At 36.0% G+C, this 22,645-nt stretch overlaps 2 protein-coding genes across 2 annotated transcripts in view; both read right to left on the reverse strand.

The window, feature by feature from the left end:
* LOC107594447 (probable E3 ubiquitin-protein ligase HERC3) overlaps positions 1 to 10,100 on the reverse strand; it is a 23,027-nt gene extending 12,927 nt beyond the window's left edge. The window contains exons 1-9 of the mRNA XM_016284501.1: positions 9,886 to 10,100; positions 7,041 to 7,117; positions 6,748 to 6,969; positions 6,557 to 6,648; positions 6,132 to 6,262; positions 4,528 to 4,682; positions 3,376 to 3,449; positions 2,786 to 2,910; positions 1,632 to 1,691 (exon numbers count right to left, since the gene is read on the reverse strand). Coding sequence (XP_016139987.1) covers positions 1,632 to 1,691; positions 2,786 to 2,910; positions 3,376 to 3,449; positions 4,528 to 4,682; positions 6,132 to 6,262; positions 6,557 to 6,648; positions 6,748 to 6,969; positions 7,041 to 7,117; positions 9,886 to 10,100 — 1,151 coding nt within the window. The remainder of the gene's footprint in view (positions 1 to 1,631; positions 1,692 to 2,785; positions 2,911 to 3,375; positions 3,450 to 4,527; positions 4,683 to 6,131; positions 6,263 to 6,556; positions 6,649 to 6,747; positions 6,970 to 7,040; positions 7,118 to 9,885) is intronic.
* A 2,385-nt stretch (positions 10,101 to 12,485) lies between these two features.
* On the reverse strand, positions 12,486 to 21,838 carry LOC107594468 (probable E3 ubiquitin-protein ligase HERC4). Its single transcript, XM_016284523.1, has 24 exons — positions 21,557 to 21,838; positions 21,210 to 21,321; positions 21,049 to 21,125; positions 20,717 to 20,938; positions 20,474 to 20,565; positions 20,250 to 20,380; positions 19,983 to 20,110; positions 19,815 to 19,885; positions 19,598 to 19,719; positions 19,294 to 19,353; positions 19,100 to 19,205; positions 18,832 to 19,018; positions 18,588 to 18,751; positions 17,710 to 17,784; positions 17,305 to 17,400; positions 17,125 to 17,208; positions 16,933 to 17,034; positions 16,638 to 16,778; positions 14,973 to 15,139; positions 14,763 to 14,823; positions 14,327 to 14,397; positions 13,960 to 14,143; positions 13,752 to 13,854; positions 12,486 to 12,714 (listed from the first exon to the last, which is right to left on the reverse strand). Exons 1-24 carry the CDS (start codon positions 21,768 to 21,770, stop codon positions 12,503 to 12,505), a joined length of 2,982 nt encoding a protein of 993 aa, XP_016140009.1. The 5' UTR covers positions 21,771 to 21,838; the 3' UTR covers positions 12,486 to 12,502.
* Positions 21,839 to 22,645: the final 807 nt, after the last annotated feature.

Below are 22,645 nucleotides of genomic sequence, written 5' to 3' on the forward strand. Positions count from 1 at the left end.
GCTACTCTACACTGCTCAAAACTTGCGTTTGAATCGTCAGTGTCAAATTCTTTAAATATGAAAGCGTACTTACAGGCTGTGCGTCAGAACAGCCGGCATTGTAGTCTACTCTCCCAGGATCAGGAAACAGTCCTCCGTAAAATGCGCTGCACACATCTGAATGTTTGGGTTGACCTGCTCTGGAACAGTGTTGTAAATACAACTTCACCACTGATTTCTAGTCGTGTCCTCTTTTAGAAGACCAAACAAAGTAGTTTCGCTTTCACAACGAAACACACAGCGTCTCCACGACATGGAGGCAGCGGCAACAACAATACTACAGCGAGAATAAAAGTTACACCTTCTTTCTTTGCGTATACATTTGGGCGGTGTTATGCAAATCTTCCCACACAGTGACGTAAACATGTGGGGGCGTATTTAAAGGAGGTGTTTTAGGAGGGTGTGGACGAGTCTTAACTTTTATAAAGAATATCTCTTTGGGTTTGAGACTTTAGTCTTTGCAACTTTAGGGATCTTATCTATTCACGAACAGCTTGTAACACTCCAAAGAGAAAGGAAAACTTGAAATCGCATCATATGACCCCTTTAATAGAATCTGGTCGATTTGAATTTGATTTGATTGATCGGATTCATTTCAACTTATTTCTAATGTATTTAATTAGATTTAACTGGATATGACTGATCTGATTCATTATAATTCAGTTTAGTTGGATTTGAGCATTCTGACTCATTTCAAATCAATTTAGCTGCAATTGACTGTTCATTTTTTTTTTTTTTTTCAATTTGAGTCATCTAAAAAAGTAAATCATCTAAAATGTGTTTAACTATTAATTACTGTTTTGGTTCAAATCCATTCGATCCAGTCTGAATCAAATAAATCTGATTTAACTTGATTTGATAGATCAGACTAAGTTGAATCCAATTACATTCATTTTGGTCAAAGAGGTTAATTGTGGAGCAATTAGACTTAGTTGATGTGATTCAATCCAAAACCAATACGATCCATTTCAATCTATAAAAATAAAGCTGCACAGTCAGTAGCGCAAATTTCTGACCTACAGAAACCTCTACTCTTCAAATGAATTAAATAAACTAGAGTTTAAATAACTTCAATACATCTAGAGTTTTATGTGTGCTATAGACTCCATGGCACCATGTGTTGCTCCAAATGCCCGTCAACCCAGCGTTGGGACATGTGCTCAGCAGAGTTTTAACACGTACACAAAACTGCATTTTAAAATGAAGATTTGACTTCACAACCCATAATACCCCGTCTGAACACCAGCAACACTAGTTGTTCCTTATGTAACCAGATAATCTCTTAAAATGTTTTCGGCTGCAGTGCAGATTATGAACATCGAGGACTGCATCAGGCAGAATGAGGCAGAACGATTAATCAACGATTCAGAACATCAGATAAAGATATCCATCAAGTCCCATTTGCTCTGTAAGTGGGACTGTTCTTTTACAGAAAGAGCAGTAACCGGGAGCTTTGTTGGTACCTACAAAGAATTTTCCTACTGACGTTAAGCAGAAGTCACTTATGGAAAAATCCCAAGCACCCTGCTCTCCATGGTGTCACCCTGTGCGCATACGCTTACTGGCAAGGCAGAAATATCTTAACTGCTCACCTTTGATCCAAAAAGCTGGCATTCCAACATGCAGTTGAGGAAAACAGGAGTAAGATGTCACTAGATGGGGAGGAGTCAAGAGATTTGAATTCAGCATCAAAATAATAACAAATATTTTATACAACGTGCTTCGACAGATACATCACAACTGACCTCATTTATTTAAAAAAATAATCATTTGAATTTTTTTGCAATTTGATAACTTCATCTCAGATTTTTTTTTCCCGCAAGGATGTATAAAATTGATCAAGTGACATTTATAGGGTTACAAAAGATTACCATTTCATATAAATGCTTTTTTACTTTCAATTCATCAAATAATCATTACTGCTATGAAGCAACACAACTGTTTTTAACACTGATAATAATAAAATAATGTTTCTTGAGCAGCAAATCATCCTATTAGAATGATTTAAAAAATAATAAGAATAAAAAAAATTTAATAAAAAAAAACTTGCACTATTCATTTACTAACTGCTTGTTTTCTTAAAAAAAACTAACACTAGCTTCTCTATTCGTTTTGTATTCTATCTATTTGTTTTCTTTTTATTTATTATACAATTAAAAAAAAGGCCTCTAACACTAGCTTACTCTATTCTATCCGTTTTCTTTTTATTTATTATATACTGTAATTAAAAAGAAAAACCCTTGCTACGTGTACTGTGTTAGGCTAACAGAGACTTGTTATAGCACTTGCATATCAGTGCTCTTTTGTTGACTTTGAATTGCTTCCATTGTTCTCATTTGTAAGTCGCTTTGGATAAAAGCGTCTGCTAAATGACTAAACGTAATGTAAATATAATGATTTCCGAAGGATCATGTGACACTGAAGACTGGAGTAATAATGCTGAAAATTCAGCTTTGACCACAGGAATATATTGCAATTTAAAATATATTCAAATAGAAAATAGTTTCTTTAATTTGTCATAATATTTCCCAATATTACCGTTTTTACTATATACTTTATCAAATAAATGCAGCCTTGGTGGGCACTTTTGTCAAAAACAGACTGAATGATAGTGTATGTCATTCTATGAAAGTTAAATACTTTCATTTATGATCTTTGAAATAATAAATGGTTGCCATGTGGAAGATTTCAGCGAGGCCTCTGCCATAACAGTAATCAAACCGGATAATGTCACACACTCACTCACTTGGTGATGCTTGAATCGCTGTTGTCATGGAGCTTCATCCTCCAGCTGTCCAGACTCTCAGAATTAATCAGAGCGATGCTTTTGATGGTATTCATGATGCGGAAATCCTCGGGACAAGATGAACCCTGTTCTCAAACACACAGACAAACACTTCAGGTCACAATATACTCCAAGTATAAACATAACAAGCCGGTTATAATGGTTTTAGCATTAACTGGTCTAATTAAGAAGAAATAAAACATATCACATAAGTGAGAGCAACAGCAGTGTTTTTTGTCATGTCCTGTAAGCCCATTATATTGATGTAACGGCGCCACCATGTGGATAAGAGCAAGTACTGACCTCCTAGCAGCCACTTTTTTATTTTCACAAGAGCAAATGTAAAACTGCCTAAATGTAAATATTAAAATCACACAGAAGCTTGTAGTATGAGCAGGTACTGACTCGCTATACTTTATATTCTGTGAAAATATATTGCACTAATTTATTGAATATGCTTGTAAACGAAACATATCCAAACAATCAGTACAGCATCAGCAGAGTTGTTTCACAGCTCTTAATGACACTCCAGTGAAAATCAGCATGGTTACCTCCTTAGTAGACAACAACAGGAAATTGTGATCGCCTCCACTGTGAATTTTACGGATGGTGTAGCGCTCGCCTTCTGTAGACAAAGAACATAAGTGGTTCCTTTTATACAGTAGTTATATAATAACAAAGCACATGAAGAATGAGTGTTAGTTATCTATGTGTGTTATTAATGAGTTCAAACTTATCAACAATTCTAGAATGGATACCAGGCACTTTTTCTGCAAAATGCATACCTACTTTATGCTAAAAGCGTTCAATCATTTCTGCATACAGGACAGTTGACTGTCTGAAGGACAATCTGTCGGAGAATCTGAAGGAGAACTAAAGAGACTCATTTTCAAATTATTACTATTTTTACACATCCACACATACTAAATTGTGCATTCAACCTTCTGTGCGGTCATCAAAACAACACACACACACACACACACTAAGGCCTCTGACAGATCCAGCCATCAGATGAATCACAAACCAAACTACAGATCCTCTTCAATGCTGTCTATTTACATCTGACCATCCCTGCATGGACACACAGTCTCTATAACAATCCCTATCACTCCAGTTAGAGGACTAATTATTCACTCCCTCAGAATAGCAGACCCTCTATATCTGCTTCAGATGGAAAACCATTAAAGCATGGTACCGCGAAACAAAACACTCAACTCCAGTGAAATTGTATGGAGGTTTTTCATTCATTAGGGTTAGGCTCAAATTTACCTCTATTCAAAATACAGAAAGTGCGACAGATAATTATTTTTGTGCAACAGCTGACGTCTGAACTGTTTTATTCTTTTAATAATATTTATTTCTTCAAAAGGAATTCACATTAAAGCTCTAATATGAATGTTAAATACATACTTGGGGCCAGATTTACTAAACCGGGCACATCAGCATGAGACAGCAATTCTATAAAAGTTCTGTGGACGATCTACTGACAACGCACAAATAAAAGAACACAGATGCAGCCGGATCATTTCCATAATGACCAACACAATCTACTAAGAGCGGCACAAATGAGCAACTATCACAGCCTTGTCAAGCGCAAAATGAGATAAGGCATTAAATAATGGTGCAAATCAGTAAATTAACATTTGGCTTGTTATAATTCGTTTTTGATTATTTATTTAATCCATTCGAACATGTGAACATACTTGTGTGTGTATTTCCAATGCACAGGGGCTGGACGTTTCTGACAGGAAGGGGGCTCTTAGCATTTCCTCTGAGGCCTGTACCCAGCTGGCCCTGAGTGTTGCAGCCGAAAGCGTAAACCAGACCAGTGGAGGGCACGAATGCCAGGGTGTGGTGCCTGTGACGTACACACAGAGGTATGCTGTCAAATATCCCTTCTCATACTTATCTGATGACTGCATGCACAAAATGAGCTATTTATTAACCATATGAATTACTGCATGTTGTTTATGGAGGAGTTTAGTTACTATTCGGCGATAAATGGCCCTGTACTTAGTGCAATGTAAATCACTTTGTATAAAAGAGTGTGCTGAGTGACTATTAGTCAGTTTAAAAAGTTTTATGTTTACATCATATTTCTGTTCACACAGCAAAACACATGGCTGCATTAAATAGTTTGATTCATTTCAATAATTATCTACTGTATACTAATGGTTAAAGGGATAGTTCACCCAAAAATATATTTAGATATTAAAATAAAGATAAATAAATTAATAAAGGTATATTTGATGAAATCCGGGAGCTTTCTGACCCTGCATAGACAGCAATGGAACTGCCATTTTCAAGACCCAGAAAGGTAGTAAAGATATCGTTAAAACAGATTTCACCAAAAATATCTTCACTTGTGTTCTCAAGATAAATTAAGGTTTATTATTTATTATTTATTCGCTTTTTAAGGCCATGCCAGCTATTTTAATGGCGATCTCAGAATAAATGACACAAGGTATACAAATACCAAATGTTCTAAAAGACGTTTCAAATCTACACATTCAGGTGATACATTTTTAAATAAATCAGTTAAATACACCTCTGAATAAAACGAAGATAATAGATAAACGAAGGTCTTACGGGTTTGGAACGACATGATTTCAGTGGATGCTGATTTCCAGAGATCAGGATCACATTCATTTCTTTTTCAACTGTGGTTTTTAAAAATAATTTACACTACCGTTAAAAAGTTTAGGAAGAGTAAAAGATATTTTAATGTTTTTGAAAGATCTTATGCTCAACAAGGCTGCAATTATTTGACCAAAAATACAGTGAAAACAATAATATTGCGAAATAGTATGATTGAAAATTGTTTTCCATTTGAATATATTTTAAAATATAATTTCAGCATTATTACTCCAGTCTTCAGTGTCACATGATCCTTCAGAAAACTGATTTGATGCTCAAGAAATCTTATTATCAGTGTTAAAAACACATGTGCTGTGTAAACCATTCCATGTTTTTCAGGATTCTCTGCTAAATAGAAATTTCATTTGAAAAGAACAGCATTTTTTAACATAAATTATGTTACTGTCACTTTTGATCACTTTTAAAAGGGTTAATGCTTCTTTGCTAAATAAAATTCATACTGTATTAACGATAAATTGTATTAAAACGGTATTAATACACAACGGTTACTCAAAAATAAAAATAAAAATGTGCGCATTATCCATACGGTGTTAGTATGCTTTGCAAAATGACACAAAATTAAAGCTAACACTAAAAGGAAATCAGCACATTCACCAATCTAAAACAGATGGACACAGAAATGTGCATCTTGTCTAGTGCATATACTTACCGCCCACAAGCGATCTGAGACACCTCAGTGCCCATGAGCTCCATAACTCTGCGTGGAAGAGGCTCGTTTCTGGTGGAATCGTGGCCCAGCTGTCCTCTTGAACCGTTTCCAAATGTGAACAGACCCCCTTCCTGAAGCAAACACAGCACAAACAGCAATGCTTCAATGCTCAGGATTGAACATGACAAATACAACTGAACAACTTTCCATATTAACCTACTATAGTTCTAGAATTCTTATCAAAACATTTTCAGACAGTAACTAAAAAAAGAATAACGATTAAACTAATGGATGTTCAAATAACTACAGCAATTAGACTCAAAACATTTGGATACATATGTAAAATATTGCTAAAGGGCAACACTGTTTTCGAATAAGTATGTGTTTTTCAGCACACTGCTATACTTTGGCTGTATGATCAATACCTTTGTCAAGGCAGCGGTGTGCTCCTCTCCACAGCTGATGTACACCACCTTCTGTGAGCGCAGGAACTTGATGTGACAGGGAACAGCCCGGTCTATGAGATTATAGACAAAAATGATGCCTATTCAAGTCCATTGCAGAATTCAAACCAGCAACCTTTTGGTTAACCTCTAGGTCAGCGTGTGCGTTTTACCTTGCTCGTCATTGAGGCCCAGCTGCCCCGCGCTGTTCTTCCCCCAGCCGAACACGGCTCCAGACAGCGACAGGGCAAAGCTGTGGTCTCCTCCAGCGCTGATCTGAGCCAGTGGGATCCCACAAAGAGATTTGAGTGTTTGAGGAGACAGAGTGCTGGGCTCTCCCTTCCCTAAACCCAGCTGACCGCTGGAGTTCTCACCCCATACAAACAGCTGACCATCTGAGACGAGGAGGAAAAACCTCATTTTTTGGCACAGCAGAAAACAAAACTATTGATAAGTCTACACTTACCTTTTGAAAGCGCTATGCAGTGTTGGTTGCCACACATCACTTGTGAGATTCGATGCTCGCACAACTTTTTAATCAACCTAAAGAAATAAATACACTTAATTAAGAAAGCAAGTTCTGGACGACATCTCCTAACAAGTGCACCTGGTAAATCACCTGATAAATAACAATAGAAAATACATACATTTATACATATTCATATTACAGTGATGACTAAGTCCACATGGAATGTGATTTTTTTTTTGTTGCAGTTTTTGCATCAATTGTGGGAGGAAATCTGTGAAATTTAGAGGAATGGATTTAACATTTTGATTCTTTAATGATCAAATTCTTAGTTTAATTCTTAATTTAAAAACTCACTTCAGTGAAATTCAAAAGGGGGAAAAATGTAACTTCTAAACAGATTTTAGAAATTATAAAATAATTATAAAATAATAATATATTTTTATATAATAATCAAAATTATGTATTTTGAGGGAGCTACACATCTGGGAAAAAATCTGAAAAATTCTTGAAAACAAAAACAAACTCATTCCTATATTTTTTTATAAATAAAATAAATATAAAATAATTATAAAATTTGTTATATAATAATAAATAGGAAAGTCATTTAGTATTATGTAAAAGGGTCAAAGGTCCAAGCAGGTGGATGCATTGTTGTAATGTAATGTTGTAAAAAGTTACATATGGTGACTACTTTATGTTGTAAATGAACCTGAGAGTACGGCATTATTATTGGTAGCTGAAAGCATGATCAAAGTATCCAAAATATTTAATAACGAAATTCTTAATTTACTGGCTGACCAAGAATCTTCAAAAGGGGAAAAATGTAACTTCTAAACAGATTTTAGAAATTATAAAATATAAAATAATTATAAAATAATAATATATTTTTATATAATAATCAAAATTATGTATTTTGAGGGAGCTACACATCTGGGAAAAAATCTGAAAAATTCTTGAAAACAAAAACATACTCATTCCTATATTTTTTTATAAATAAAATAAATATAAAATAATTATAAAATTTGTTATATAATAATAAATAAGAAAGTCATTTAGTATTATGTAAAAGGGTCAAAGGTCCAAGCAGGTGGATGCATCGTTGTAATGTAATGTTGTAAAAAGTTACATATGGTGACTACTTTATGTTGTAAATGAATCTGAGAGTACGGCATTATTATTGGTAGCTGAAAGCATGATCAAAGTATCCAAAATATTTAATAACGAAATTCTTAATTTACTGGCTGACCAAGAATCTCACAATCAAATGCCAGTGGCCTTGATCTCGTCACACCACGAAACCAAATAAATAACCCTTAATCATTAACTCGCTCTGACCACACTGCGCTCATGAAATCATTCAAATAACAAGATGACAAGTGATGTTCAAATGAATTAAAATGAAGGGCTGCGTGTCAAGAAATGTGGTTTTATCTGTTGTGGGTTATTCAGCAGTACTAGAGCCACAACAGAACAGAAGAACTTTTAGTAATAGCACATTATAACTAACATTAAGTCCAAATCACTTGCGTTCGGGAGCCCCCTGCGGTGTGAAAGGCCCCATGCAGGGACCCCCTCACGAGCACGAGGCAATTAAATCCTCATTCCCCTATCAAGAGCAGACGTTACAATGCAAAGGAAGCAGCATCTGAAAAAGCATTTACACCACAAAAAAGGAAAGTATAAATGTAATAACAGGAAGCAATGCATCACATGCTTGAAACTTGACTGTTCTCATGCACAGCTGATAGAAAACAAAACAGAAAACTCTGAATTATGAGTTTGCAGATCACCATATTTAAAATGTTAAAGAAAAGTGTTTTGAGTGAACTATTCCCTTAACTCTGCTTTTGACATTTTACTCAGACTGCTCTCATTTATGAGTTTATAAAACGTTATTTATTCACAAAACTTTTGCATAACAAAGTGCTGTAACGTTTTACCTGGGCACGCGGACCGCCTCTTCAGCCGCACCCAGACCGAGCTGCCCTCCTTCTCCGGTGACGTCCTGTTCAATCGCAACATAGAGTCAGATTTCCTGCTAATTCTAACTTGTAATGTTGTAAAAAGTTACATATGGTGACTACTTTATGTTGTAAATGAACCTGAGAGTACGGCATTATTATTGGTAGCTGAAAGCATGATCAAAGTATCCAAAATATTTAATAACGAAATTCTTAATTTACTGGCTGACCAAGAATCTCGCAATCAAATGCCAGTGGCCTTGATCTCATCACACCACGAAACCAAATAAATAACCCTTAATCATTAACTCGCTCTGACCACACTGCGCTCATGAAATCATTCAAATAACAAGATGACAAGTGATGTTCAAATGAATTAAAATCAAGGGCTGCGTGTCAAGAAATGTGGTTTTATCTGTTGTGGGTTATTCAGCAGTACTAGAGCCACAACAGAACAGAAGAACTTTTAGTAATAGCACATTATAACTAACATTAAGTCCAAATCACTTGCGTTCGGGTGCCCCCTGCGGTGTGAAAGGCCCCATGCAGGGACCCCCTCACGAGCACGAGGCAATTAAATCCTCATTCCCCTATCAAGAGCAGACGTTACAATGCAAAGGAAGCAGCATCTGAAAAAGCATTTACACCACAAAAAAGGAAAGTATAAATGTAATAACAGGAATCAATGCATCACATGCTTGAAACTTGACTGTTCTCATGCACAGCTGATAGAAAACAAAACAGAAAACTCTGAATTATGAGTTTGCAGATCACCATGTATAAAGTGTTATGGTGAACTATTCTTTAAACTCTGCTTTATAAAGTTTATAAAATGTTTTTATTGATTCACAAAATCTTGCATAAAGTGTGTAACATTTCACCTGGGTACATGGACAGCCTCTTCAGCCGTACCCAGACCGAGCTGCCCTCCTTCTCCGGCCCCCCAGGCAAACACCTGCCCCTGCTCGTTCACCGCCAGAGAGTGAGCCTGCCCACACGACACACCGGCGATCTTCTGAGCATCCAGAGCTCTTACCAGCTCTATGAGAGACACACAATCACTCTCCAGAATGGATGCTTGATAGACATCATTCATCATTCAAGAGCTTTTCACTGTAGCACATAAAAAAAAAAAATCTGAATCTATATAATCCGCAATCCTGATGTGGGGTAAAAAAGAGAATAATTGCTCAACATCTGTTACGAATTTCATGCTTAACATAGTAAATAATAGCCAATACAGCTATTTATAAAAAAAAATAAAGAACAAAACCACACCAGAATGCATTTCCACAATGCAAACTTTTTAGAAACCAACACAATGGAAAGCAAATAGGTGAGAAATCAGTAGAGGGGAAGGGAAGAGGTCACACCCCATTCCTCTTTCCATATTGGGCAGTGTGTGTGTAAATGACAGCTAGTGTGGACGGCCGGGCCCTTGAGACAAGAATGCAGATCATAAACCACCTGGTTTCACTCTCTAAAACATGTACTAATAAAAGTGGGCGTACACGTCTAGGCAGGGGACAGGTTTGTGTACTCAGTTATCATACTAGGGCGGACAAAATATTTTAATATATTTACAATTTTGTTAGCAATATATATCCATGCAACACCATGAATATTACAATTATTTGAATGTGCTTCCCAAAAGCAATTATGGTCGCAAGTTCCGTCATTACCAACAGACATCAATAGGACTATTAGCTAAGGGCACTTTTGGGAAACGCTAGAGCTGTCAGTCAATACATTGGAACAAAAAAGTAACTTGTGTTACTTGTTTGAAAAAAGTAACTCAGATATTCTCTTGTAAATTAAAAAGTAATGCGTTACTTTACTAGTTACTTGAAAAAAGTAATCCGATTACGTAACTCGCGTTACTTGTAATCTGGTCATAAATGGGTACCGCTGAACGCTCGAATACATTTTCTATAGAATCATAGGAGTGTTCCGAAAATTCGAATCTAATGTCTGGAGAATCATAGGCGTGTTCTGAACGTTCGAATCATATTTTTGAGCATCATGAACAAATTCAGCACGTTCGAACCTAATTGTTGGGACATCATATTAGGCGCGTTTCGAAATAACAAATGATTGGAGACGTGTGCGTTGAGAATATTGGACGTTGTGCGTGTTATTGGCGCGTAAATTACTGAAAGTTCGACATTCAAATCGATTTTATGAACGTCATGGGCGTTTTCCGAACCTTCTCATCAAAAGTGCCTGTCATGGTCAGAAATGTCTAGATAGGCTGCACGCTAGGTTTGGAAATCTTTCAAATGTGGGTTCAATCTGAGTTCGGCCTGTAAGAACAAGCCTGACACATTTCATGTCTTCAATAAGCCAAATCATGATGTAGTTCATATACTGCAGATGATAATACTCAAACATCTCATTGGACTGTGCATGCGTTAAATACAGTACCTCAATACTAATATTCAGGATAATATCAGGACAAACTGACACGTAAGTTAACTGCGCACTGACACTCACTAAACTGTCATCACGCAAATGCTGTGCCCTGTCTAACACAAGTCAAAAATAAACAGATATTTAGGGAGATGGTTTAAAGCAGATAAATGTTACCTGGTAATGTGCATTTCGTCTCCTGTTTATTTTGACCGTATATTACTGGAATGGTTTCAGTTTAATGGTTCCGACAAAAACAAGGAAGTTACGACTCAGATTACGGCGTCACTGATCACGTGACTTCTGTCAACCAGCTCTTTAATAGTGTTTGAGTCACTAGAGGGCGACACATGTGCACATCAGTTATTAATTAATATAGTTTATTAACAAATGCAGTGTTGGAGACCGATTTGATTTAAAGTTTTGGCATCAGTAATTGTACACGAAATAGCAAAGCAGCATGTCAGATGTAAAAAGTCAAAACTATAATATAACATTCTGTGTATGTTTAAACTCTAGTGCATAAGTATGCTTAAAATATGTGGAATTTGATGTTGTTTCAGGCCTGGAGTCCATTGTAGCAGAGATGGAAAAAAAAATCCAATAAAAAAATTAGTTGGCACAAATCTTGTTTTTAAGACTGATTTTTACATTGGAGAAGAGAGAAAACACTCAAAAAATCCACACTTCTTTTTCTAATGTTTTTTATTAAATTTTTTTTTCCATTATTTAATCTTGGTTTGAAAAGATACAAATAAAATAAATAATTATTTAAAATAGGAGTTTACATTTAAATTAAAAATGATTATATTAACATTTATTTCAAATTAAGTTCATAATACAACACATCACAGAAATTACAGCATTTGAAAAACAAACCTCTCCGATTTCTCGGGTAGTGGTTATAAATGTAAACTTTGTACTTTCCTTAATTTTTTTTCACACATTAAAGCAGAAACTGATTGTTAAAGTTCTTACAACAAACCCCGATCTCGCTTATATATTAAGAAATATATATATTTATATTTAATGCCAAGAAAGATAAAAGATCAAACTTTAGATTTTAGTTGGTGTACTCCAGCATCTGCCTCATTCTTCCCAGAAACCTCTCTTGTGGTGGATGGCTTCGATTACTTTAGCCTTTAGCGTTTCCTTCTTCTGATAAACAGGAAGGTCTAGCAGAGCATGGCAGGTGAGGGCCTGTGGTAGATGGTCCTGAGTAAAGATGAACAGGGGTCTCACTCTCATCTTCACCGCACTCATACCCAGAATGGGCACTTTCTCGAACCCGGTCAAGAACACTAGAGAAAGGAAATGGGGGAAGAGTTATTTGAAAACACTCTGGATGTGTCTTGGCATACAGTACAAAGTCAAAATTGTAGGAGTAGCTTGAGTAGATGCAACAACAACAACTAAAAAAATTAAGTGTGACTTCTTAAAGGGGTCATATAATGCTATATGCACTTTTACAAGTTGTTTGAACTGAAATGTGTGTTGGCAGTGTGTGTACACAACCACCCTAAAATGATAAAAATCCACCCAGTGGTTTTTTGTTAATCGACTAAAATTTCTTTAAAATTTCTAAAAATTGCCGATCTCAGAAGCCTGTCTGTGTGATGTCACACAGACAGGCCCCTCCCACGATAGTTTGATTGACAGTAGCGTCTCAGCACAGACTGGACTGGCGTCTTATCTTAGACCCGCCCTGAGTGAGCCATCATCAGTCCGCCATTGTTTCACAGCAGGAGCACATGTAGACAAGAATGACTCCTAAGCGATTGAGGTGTTCTGTTGTTGGATGTAATAATGAACATAGCAGTCGTCATTTACTCCCGACATCTGAGTCGCTGAAGACGCAGATTACATTGTTTCTGAAGGGAATGTGCCCTCGATCTACATAAATGCGTCTATGATCATGCGAATCATTCGTGATCCAGCTTCACCTACAGAAGAAGTGATTGTAAGGTTTTTTTTAACGAATCTTTGCAAATCGCCTTTCCTAATAATGTGCTAATTAGCAAGTTTCACGATGAATGCAGCTAAAGTAAACAGTCTTTCTCGGAAGAGAGGGGCGGGGTCAGCAGAGCTCATTAACATTTAAAGGAAAATGCTACAAATCTGCTTGCTCTGAAAAGAGCTGTTTTTGACAGGGTAAAAAAGGTGTTTTTTACACTACCACTGTGAAATTTTAACCAAACTATGTTAAGGACTTTTCATTAAGACCCTAAAGAATCATATCAACTTGTGGAAAATGGGCATCCTTATGACCCCTTTAAACCACATCTCTTTTCAAAAAACTGTGAACTTACACAAATGTGAACTGTACTAGTGAACTTACACAGAAAGGCCTTCTTCTCATTTGATGTCAGTTCATCAAACACCTCCCAGAATGAGACGATGGTTGGATGCCCAGCATAAAATGATCCTTCATATGTAGTGTTCTATTGATTGAAAGAATACATGTAGACAGTATTCACAATCGTTCACAATGTCAAGAGCATAGTAGTTATGCATGTCTGTTTGACATATTATGTGTTAGCATGGACCTGTTTGAGTATGTCCCAGTCATATTCCTCATTGCCCACCAGCACTCCTCTCAGCTCCTCCGGTTCAAACATCTCCACCATGCATCGGTCACATGCTTTGAAGAAGCCTCTCTTGAATTCTTCAAACACTTCCTCCACTGATTTATTCAGGATATAATCCACATACTTGTCCACAAAGTCTTCTCTGTTGCAGAAATTATATTTAACAATAAAAATAATGAGTTTTGTTTCCTAAGATTGTAAAATATTATCCTATGTCCAAAAATAAGAAAAAGCAAAAATAATAAAATGCTCTAGTGGTGGTTATGTTGGTGTCTCTGTAAAATGATCTTTCTCAAAAAAAAATTATAAAACAAAAAGCCCTGACCTGTTAGAATTTGTGACCATTTTTCCTGGCTCAGCTGGATCCAGTTCGATTTCTATTCCGTGCCATATGATCTTATGTATAAAGATAAAAAAAACTCTTAATCTGTGTAAAAACATGATCATATTATCACTAGCAACTGATGATTCACCAATAACTTTCATTCTAAAATATATTAGAAATGTATGAAATGTTGAATAAAAAAAATTTAAAACCTGAAATCATACATACGCAAAATTCACACACTCTGGGTGGCCTTATAAACATGTTAAGATTACATTTTATAAATAGATATTTTAATATATTTAAATATATTTAATCATAAATACGTAAAAAAACGGTGAGGATCCTCTGCATAAAACACAGTTATGTGTATGTACAGCTGGTTAATGATACGTCCGGGTGTGCTTTATGCAAAGTACATGAGAATCAAACTAACCGTGTAGTACATCTCCATTTCCTCAACATCCTCGCTGTAGTCTAGGATGTACTGCAAACTCCTGAGAACATCATGTTTCAGATTCATTAAACATTGCTACTCAATATGTGATAGATGGCTGCACATTCATACAACATGGACATGCATTTTAGCAGTGATACAAAAATATACCAAGAGAATCAAGATAACATTAATTGTAAAAACACTCACTTGCCAAGACATGAATCAAACTCAATCAAGTTTTCAAGAGATGGTTTGACATTGAGAAGTTTCTTGAACAAGGCTAAAGGAAAAGGCAGATGCACTACAGAGTTGTTGTTGAAGGCCAAGCCACACAGAATCCCAAACAGGAAGTACTTCTCCTTCTCCACGCTGAGCTGTTGTGGGATGATATGTGGTTAAGGCCAAAGAGAACAATAGGAAAACACAAAAGCGGCATTAGGTATCTTACAGGCCGTTCACACATTTTCCATTCTATGTAAATGCGCACTAGCCCGCTCATGTCTCACTTCCCTTACAAAAAAGAAGTTTTTTCAAGTGTGCTATTAATATACTTCTTTTAAACTAAACAATAGGAAAGTATACTTTTAGTCTACTTTTTATGTACTTCTCAGAAATGGACTTTATGTACTTCTCAGAAATATACTTAAAATGACATTTAAGTATACTTGACTTATAGCCTACTTAGAAAAAGTCTAAATATATTTGAGCTGTACTTGTGTTCCTAGAATCCGTGTTTTCATTGTTATATTGTAGGGGGCGCTAGTACACATTTTCTGTAGAGAATTTCCAAAAAACTAAGTGAAGAAGAAACCGAAACAACAGATGCTTCCACATGTATTCTAACAGGATCATCAGACATAAAACAGCATCAAAACTGTGTAAAGTTGATGTAATGTCAACCAATGAAGAGGTAATAATGACTGTCAAGCTTTGGGGTGTTGATCGTTTATATTATTGTTCTGAATCCAATTCATAGTCTTTTTTTCAGCTTTTTGTTCAAAATGTTGTTTCTTTTTTTTTCTTTTTTTCTTTATGAAACTTACCCACATTCAAGTGTTTAAAAAAAGAATGCATGAAGCTAGAATAAAATGTTTTTGTTTACAAGCAGATACCCTGTTCTTTCTTTTGGTGTTTTGTATGTTCGGATATTTATATAACAAAATATAAACAAATTAATACCTAAATAGAGACATAGTAGTATACTTAAAGTATGATGTAAAGTTCACTTAAAAAAAACTTACGAGTATACTTGCAGTATAAAACTACTAAACTAGTAGTTTACTAAGACTATACTTCAGAGTGTACTAAAAATGCTTTAAGTATTTAATTAGAAAACTATCAGTATTCATATGTTCACTTTTAGTATAGTTGCAGTACAAGCTAAAAATATTGTTGTAAACTAGTTGTGTACTTAAAGTTTACTACTGTTATACTTAAGGTATACTTAAAAGTATACTTTTATATACTAGAAAGTGGGCCAATTCAGTCCCAAGGAGAACTGAAATAGTACACTTACAAGTATACTACTAGTACACTGATATTTGTATACTTACTACATAAAGTATACTTAAAAATATACTTGAACTTTACTTAAGTATACTTAATAAAATTAACTTGAAGTATACTACTTTTTGGTAATGGTTCTTTTGCAGCATCTAGCGCATGACACAGTATTCTGAGTTTAAGTTAAAAAAAGTTCAACTTTAAAAAAAAAACGTCTCGAGACCTTGCATTTTTTCCCCATTCCACTGTCCACATCTCACATTTTTTTCAAAGCAAATGCATGTGTGAATGGTATGTAACCTGATTTAACTAAACTTTGTTACATTTACGTCTTTAGCATGATCTAATGAAAAAGAGATTTTGCCTTACCTGTGCTGGGAACCAGCTCATAGTTTGGTTATCATTGTACATAAACATCTGAGACTCTGGTGCACAAAGCTCTTCAAACACGTTGTGAAAAAAGTCCCTCTTGTTGACATCTGTTTTTCTCATATCCTCTGTGTAAAACACCTGTGTTAGATAACCAAAAGAATTCATTCATACTGCAGCTCATAAGTCTGTTAGTATGGTCCTAATTTGGTTTAAAATAAATTAAAATGTATTAAAATAAAAAAATGCCCTGTATGCTATCCAATTAAAGCTTTGCATTGTTCTCTTTCCTTACCGACAGCCAAAATTCTCGGAGTTGTTGCTGAGTGGCCATTCTCAGCTGAGAGAAACTGTCCTCCAGCAGCGCTGTGCGTCTCAGGGTCAGCGGAAAACAACCCTGCAAATAAAATATTTCATTCTGTGTTAAAAAAAAAGAATTGCCAGGAAACCTTCAGGTTGATTTTTTTTAAGGCCAAAACTAAATTACCTGCCACACTCTGTTTTTCATATAGCTACATTTGGCCTCCAGGTTAAAGATGCATGGAAGTGATATAAGATTTTTTAGGATTGCCTAAAACAAAAGAAATATCATGTTCATGTTAGTCGATCTGAAATTTGGATGCATATCATATCATATCAGATATGGCCAAATGCCTTTGGTGCTCACATTGTAGTAGTTTTGCTGGTCTATCACTGCTTGGATTTGTCCAGTCCAGTTCAACATCACCCAGTTGTTATTCATATCGTCATTGATGGTTTGCAGCTGTTGATTTGGGGGAAACAAAAATTTCTAGTATTTTTGGTTTTCTTATAACCTTTTGGTTATCCAGTTTGTTTATTGTAACTGGTATTAATATTCAAATAGTATATTAGTTCTGAAAATATCAGCAGATAACTATGGTTGAATTAAATCTAATCTAAATGTGTTTTCAAATATGTTTTTAACTTCAGTCATATTTGTATGACAAATACAGTGATTGCTTCCGTATTTACTGTTGCCAATCAAAAAGATATAGATGATATTGTATAATTATCGGCCAAAAGCCAATACACACAATTGTTTGGTTCTCACCACATCTAGTAGATCATTGATCTCATTAATAATGAAATCACTCTTTGTGATGTTTCTGTTAGCACTGCAGCAGACCTTCAGAACAAAGACACAAATGCATAAGAAATTTAAAGGTTAAAGGGATAGTTCACCCAAATATGAAAATTCTGTCATTAATTACTCACACTCATGTCATTCCAAATCCGTAAGAGCTTCGTTCATCTTCGGAACACAAATTAAGATATTTTTGATGGAATCTAAGAGCTCTCTGACTCTCTCATAGACAGCAATGATCCTAACATGATCAACGCACTGAAACGTAGCAAGGAGATCGGTAAAATAATCCGTGTGACATCAGGGGTTCAACCGTAATTTTACGAAGCTACCAGAATACTTTTTTGTGCGCAAGGAAAACAATAATAACAACTTATTCAACAATTCTTCTCCCCGAGTTACCGTCTTCCGCCATTTTGGAGAGTACCCCAGAACGTAATCAGCATTGTTTACGTTCAGTAGACACCGCTTGCATGCTGAACATAAACAACACTGATTATGCGGAAGATGGTAACTCGGGGAGAAGAATTGTTGAATAAGTTGAAAAAGTATTCTCGTAGCTTCGTAAAATTACGGTTGAACCACTGATGTCACATGGACTATTTTACAGATGTCCTTACTACGTTTCTGTGCATTGATCGCTGTCTATGAGAGGGTCAGCTCTCAGATTCCATCAAAAATATCTTCATTTGTGTTCCGAAGATGAATGAAGGTCTTACGGGTTTAGAACGACATGTGAGTAATTAATGACAGAATTTTCATTTTTTGGTGAAGTATCCCTTTAAATGTTTACTTCTGATGAAATATAAAATATATATATATATATACAAATACAATAAAGGCACCTGATAGACCATCGCAAGGATCTGCACAAATTTCGGCAGGCGTGTTTTTATGTCCAAGTTCATGCTGTCAGCAGCAATCCTGCCAATCATGGAAGTTGAAGCTTTTCTAAATAACTTCACCAGGCCTTTGAGCCAACCATCAGGGAGTTTGGACCAGTACTTCTCTGAGAATATAACATACAAATACTTAGACAAATACAACAAGGACAACAACATAAAGGCTGAAAAGTTCTCCCAGCTTTACCTAACACCTTGTGAGAATCAGGATCCAGCTGAAGGATTTTGGAGGCCAGAGCTTCAGTGAGTTCAGTTCTTCGATGTTTCTGGAGACGTCTGATGAGCTCAGGGAGGAGAAGATAAACTCTCAGCGATTCCACACCAGTTGGATTTGGATTCAGAGATCGCAGCATCTGTTCAACCACCTTCACTACCTGAGATACACAAACCATTAACTGCATCTTATTGTTTAAAATGTAAAGAACAGTTTTGGCAAATGTTGGATTCATCATTACCTCTGATATCAAGCTTTCATTCTTTGATAACTTTGCAAAGGATGTTTTAACCAGATCAAAATCCAACCCACAATGATCCTCAGATGTCTGATAATGTTGGTCGCAACTACAAAACAGACATTTAGATTATGATTTTAGGCACAGAAAGGAGGAATTACTAGACAAGACTATCTAATTGTGATTAGGATATTTACCTTGTTTTGAGGAAGCTTCCATTCAGAGAGGCAGCAGAGGAGAATACTTTGTTTATGTCCCTGTAAACAACAAAACTCCACTTTAAATAATATTGTTTATAGTTTTTGATATTAATTAATTAATATGTTTTATTTGTAATTATTATTATTAATTTATATCTCATTGGGACATATGTCTCGATTCATTTATGTTAAGAAAATCTATTTTATGGATAGATAACACAAATGGGTACACAAACTCAGGAGCCTTTAGCATTTTTAACTCACTGTAAGCACTATATATAAAACTGAGTCAAGTACTCACTTCTTTGCCATTTTCTTTACCACTTTCCTTGGTTCACTTTTAGATAGCCATCGCTCAATCATTCTGTCATCTAATGTCAAAATCCCTCTGCTTGGATTTGGTTTGGACTCATTCCCAGGTTCCTACAACACACACACAAAACACATAAGTAATCACAGTGCAGCAATAATTTCATCGTTAAACAATATTTGAATTAAACCTGTCTGTCTTACTGTACCTTGAAAGACAAGGCAAAGGAATGATTCTCCCCAGCAAGGAGTTTTTCAATCGTATATTCATGATTACATTCTGTGTGCAACAAATGTTTAGTTCAGTTCAGAGTTCTGAACAACATCTTGAGTAAAAAGTATTCATTATAAAATAACCAAAGATGATTTATAATTACCAGTTGGCAGATCCACAGGGTAAGGCACAGACTTATTGATCATTTCTCCGTTTCCCAGCTGCCCTTGTGTCCCACATCCAAACGAGTAGATCAGCTTTGACGATGTGACTGATACGAGTGTGTGATGTCTTTATGAATGAAAGAATCAAAAGCATAATTACTGAGCAGAACTCAAACATCAGACATGTTAACCATGTGAGGAAAGAAATCTGTACTCTTGCTCTGAGATGCTGATTGCTAATAAAGCTTATGAACTAATGTCTTTACCTCCCACATGTGACCTGTGACACTTCAGATCCCCACAGTTCAGTAACCACCCGCGGATGATGTTCATCTCTAAATGAGTTGTGCCCAAGCTGACCACAACCTCCGGATCCAAATGTGAACACTGTGCCGCCCTGAAACATAAACCATTACACTTTCTGTCCAGTTTGTTGTATGCTAAATATGGTATTACAAATTGGAATATATAAAATATTACAAAATAACACCTTTGATAAAGTGGCAGTGTGTTCCCCTCCACATGAGATGGACACAGTTTTCTTCTGGTTCAGACTATTTACAGCCGTTGGGACGTGTCTGTCTGTGGTAGTAAAACAGTCAATTCATCACTTCCAAATACATCATATTCATGCTTTGATGTAGATTTGACACAGTATTGCGCAAATGTAATACATTTATATGTAGTTTCATACTGTTACTGATTTAGCTTTTACATGAAGAAACAAGAAGACCTGTAGTGTCTCCGAGGCCCAGCTGTCCAGCAGAGTTCTTTCCCCATCCAAACACGACTCCAGAGAGAGACAACACAAAGCTGTGGTCTCCTCCAGCGCTGATCTGAGCCAGCGGGATCCCACTCAGACTCTGAACATGTTGAGCAGACGGAGAGCCGGGATGATCTTTCCTCAAACCCAGCTGACCATGAGAGTTCTCACCCCATACCAACACCTGACCATCTGAAAGAGCAACAGCTCTGAACATCTACACTCAAATCTCAATCAATTCATCTCAATCATAAGATCTCTAAAGATGAAAGCAAAATGGCAGATTGAATACTTGTTAATACCCTTGGTTAGTGCCACTGAATGATGGTCTCCACATGCGATCTGAATCACCTGCCTGTTATCCAGACTTTTGAGAGGCCTGCAGAGACAAGACAATCTGTCAGATAGATACTTGTTATTATCATTTATGGTCATTTATACTGTTTTGCCTACATAAACATACTTGCACACAGTAGATTTGTCCATAATGAGAACATTTCCTCCATTAGCAAGAAAAACCGCACCATCTCCTCCACAGACGATCAGTCTGATTTTATTCTTTAGCTGTAGTTGCTCTGGAGTAAATCAAATACTTTCATCAGTTCAACTTTTGTTTAGACTATAAATAAACAAATAGACACTTATATAATTATGATTAATTCCATTAATAAGTCACAAACATTATAGGCTATACAGTATAGCTCAGGAGCTCATGTAATTTCAAATATAAACATGTGAAAATAATGAAACATAATGACGTCTTCAAATTTATGAATTAAATAAAGTATCATTTTGTGAAACATATCATACTCAGTTTTCCATCATGATCATAGTCTTCACTGCGCAATCTCAGGACCGAGACCTTCCCATCTCGTATAAACCCAACAAAACTCCTTCCAGCTGACATGTCCTGAACTGCTGATTTCGGACACACAGATCGTATTCCAGAATCGCCATGTTTGACTTGGTCAGGCTTCACCAGCTCAAAACCCTCTCTGACCTGCGCTCCCCAAAAACACAACATGACCACAGCTGATGCTCGAGAAGATCAGACTCCAGAAGAGTCTCTCTGCAGTGCATCCTGGGCTGAGGAACACACTCTCGTTAAATAGAAGAGAAAACGAGAGCGAAACCGATGACTGTTTCGAAAATCATCGATTTCTTACGAAACGAAAGTAATGTTTGTAGTCATGCTTCCGCGTTTGTAGTGAGTCATAGACAATGAATGCATGATAATGGGAAAACGAAAGCAGCATCTAAACAAAACTCCTCCACGGTTTCATTTATTTAATAAAAGTACAGCCAACTGATTAAAAAGAGTGCAGCGCGCGTTGTCGCACGTTCAAATTAAACGAGTTCTACAATGACTTTCAGGAGGGTCGACTTTTTAAATGATTTATCCCGTTTTTAGGGGTAATAATCTATATTATCATTAATACAGGTATTATCTATATCTATAATCTTAGATTGTAAAAATAATTAAATAAACAAATATTTTAAAGGGGTCATATGATGCGATTTCAAGTTTTCCTTTCTCTTTGGAGTGTTACAAGCTGATTGTGCATAGATAAGATCCCTGAAGTTGCAAAGACTAAAGTCTCAAAACCAAAGAGATATTCTTTATCAAAGTTAAGACTCTGCCACGCCCCCCTAAAACAGCTCGTTCTAACACGCCCCCACATATCTACCTCACTATGTGGAAATATGAACATAATGCCGCCCAAATGTGCACGCTAAGAAAGAAGGTTTCAGTAACAGCAGTTAGTGTTGAAGCAGCCATGTCAGGGAGATGCTGTGTTTCTAGGCGAAAGCAAAAGCACTTTATTTGGCCTTCCGAAAGTAGATGCATTTAGGAATCTTTAAGATCACTTACAACAGAACAGCAATGCATTTTATAGA

Source organism: Sinocyclocheilus grahami, unplaced genomic scaffold (genome assembly GCF_001515645.1).
Source record: "Sinocyclocheilus grahami isolate Dianchi unplaced genomic scaffold, SAMN03320097.WGS_v1.1 scaffold183.1, whole genome shotgun sequence".
Taxonomy (NCBI): Eukaryota; Metazoa; Chordata; class Actinopteri; order Cypriniformes; family Cyprinidae; genus Sinocyclocheilus; species Sinocyclocheilus grahami.

Excerpts from the sequence above, each read along its gene's own strand:
- LOC107594468 (XM_016284523.1), bottom strand. The coding sequence starts at position 21,770 with ATGTTGTGTTTTTGGGGAGCGCAGGTCAGAGAGGGTTTTGAGCTGGTG. Across the intron at positions 15,140-16,637 it reads TGAGCTGGTTCCCAGCACAG|CTCAGCGTGGAGAAGGAGAA; the intron begins GTAAGGCAAAAT and ends ATCCCACAACAG. Across the intron at positions 12,715-13,751 it reads TGAGAAGAAGGCCTTTCTGT|TGTTCTTGACCGGGTTCGAG; the intron begins GTAAGTTCACTA and ends TCCTTTCTCTAG.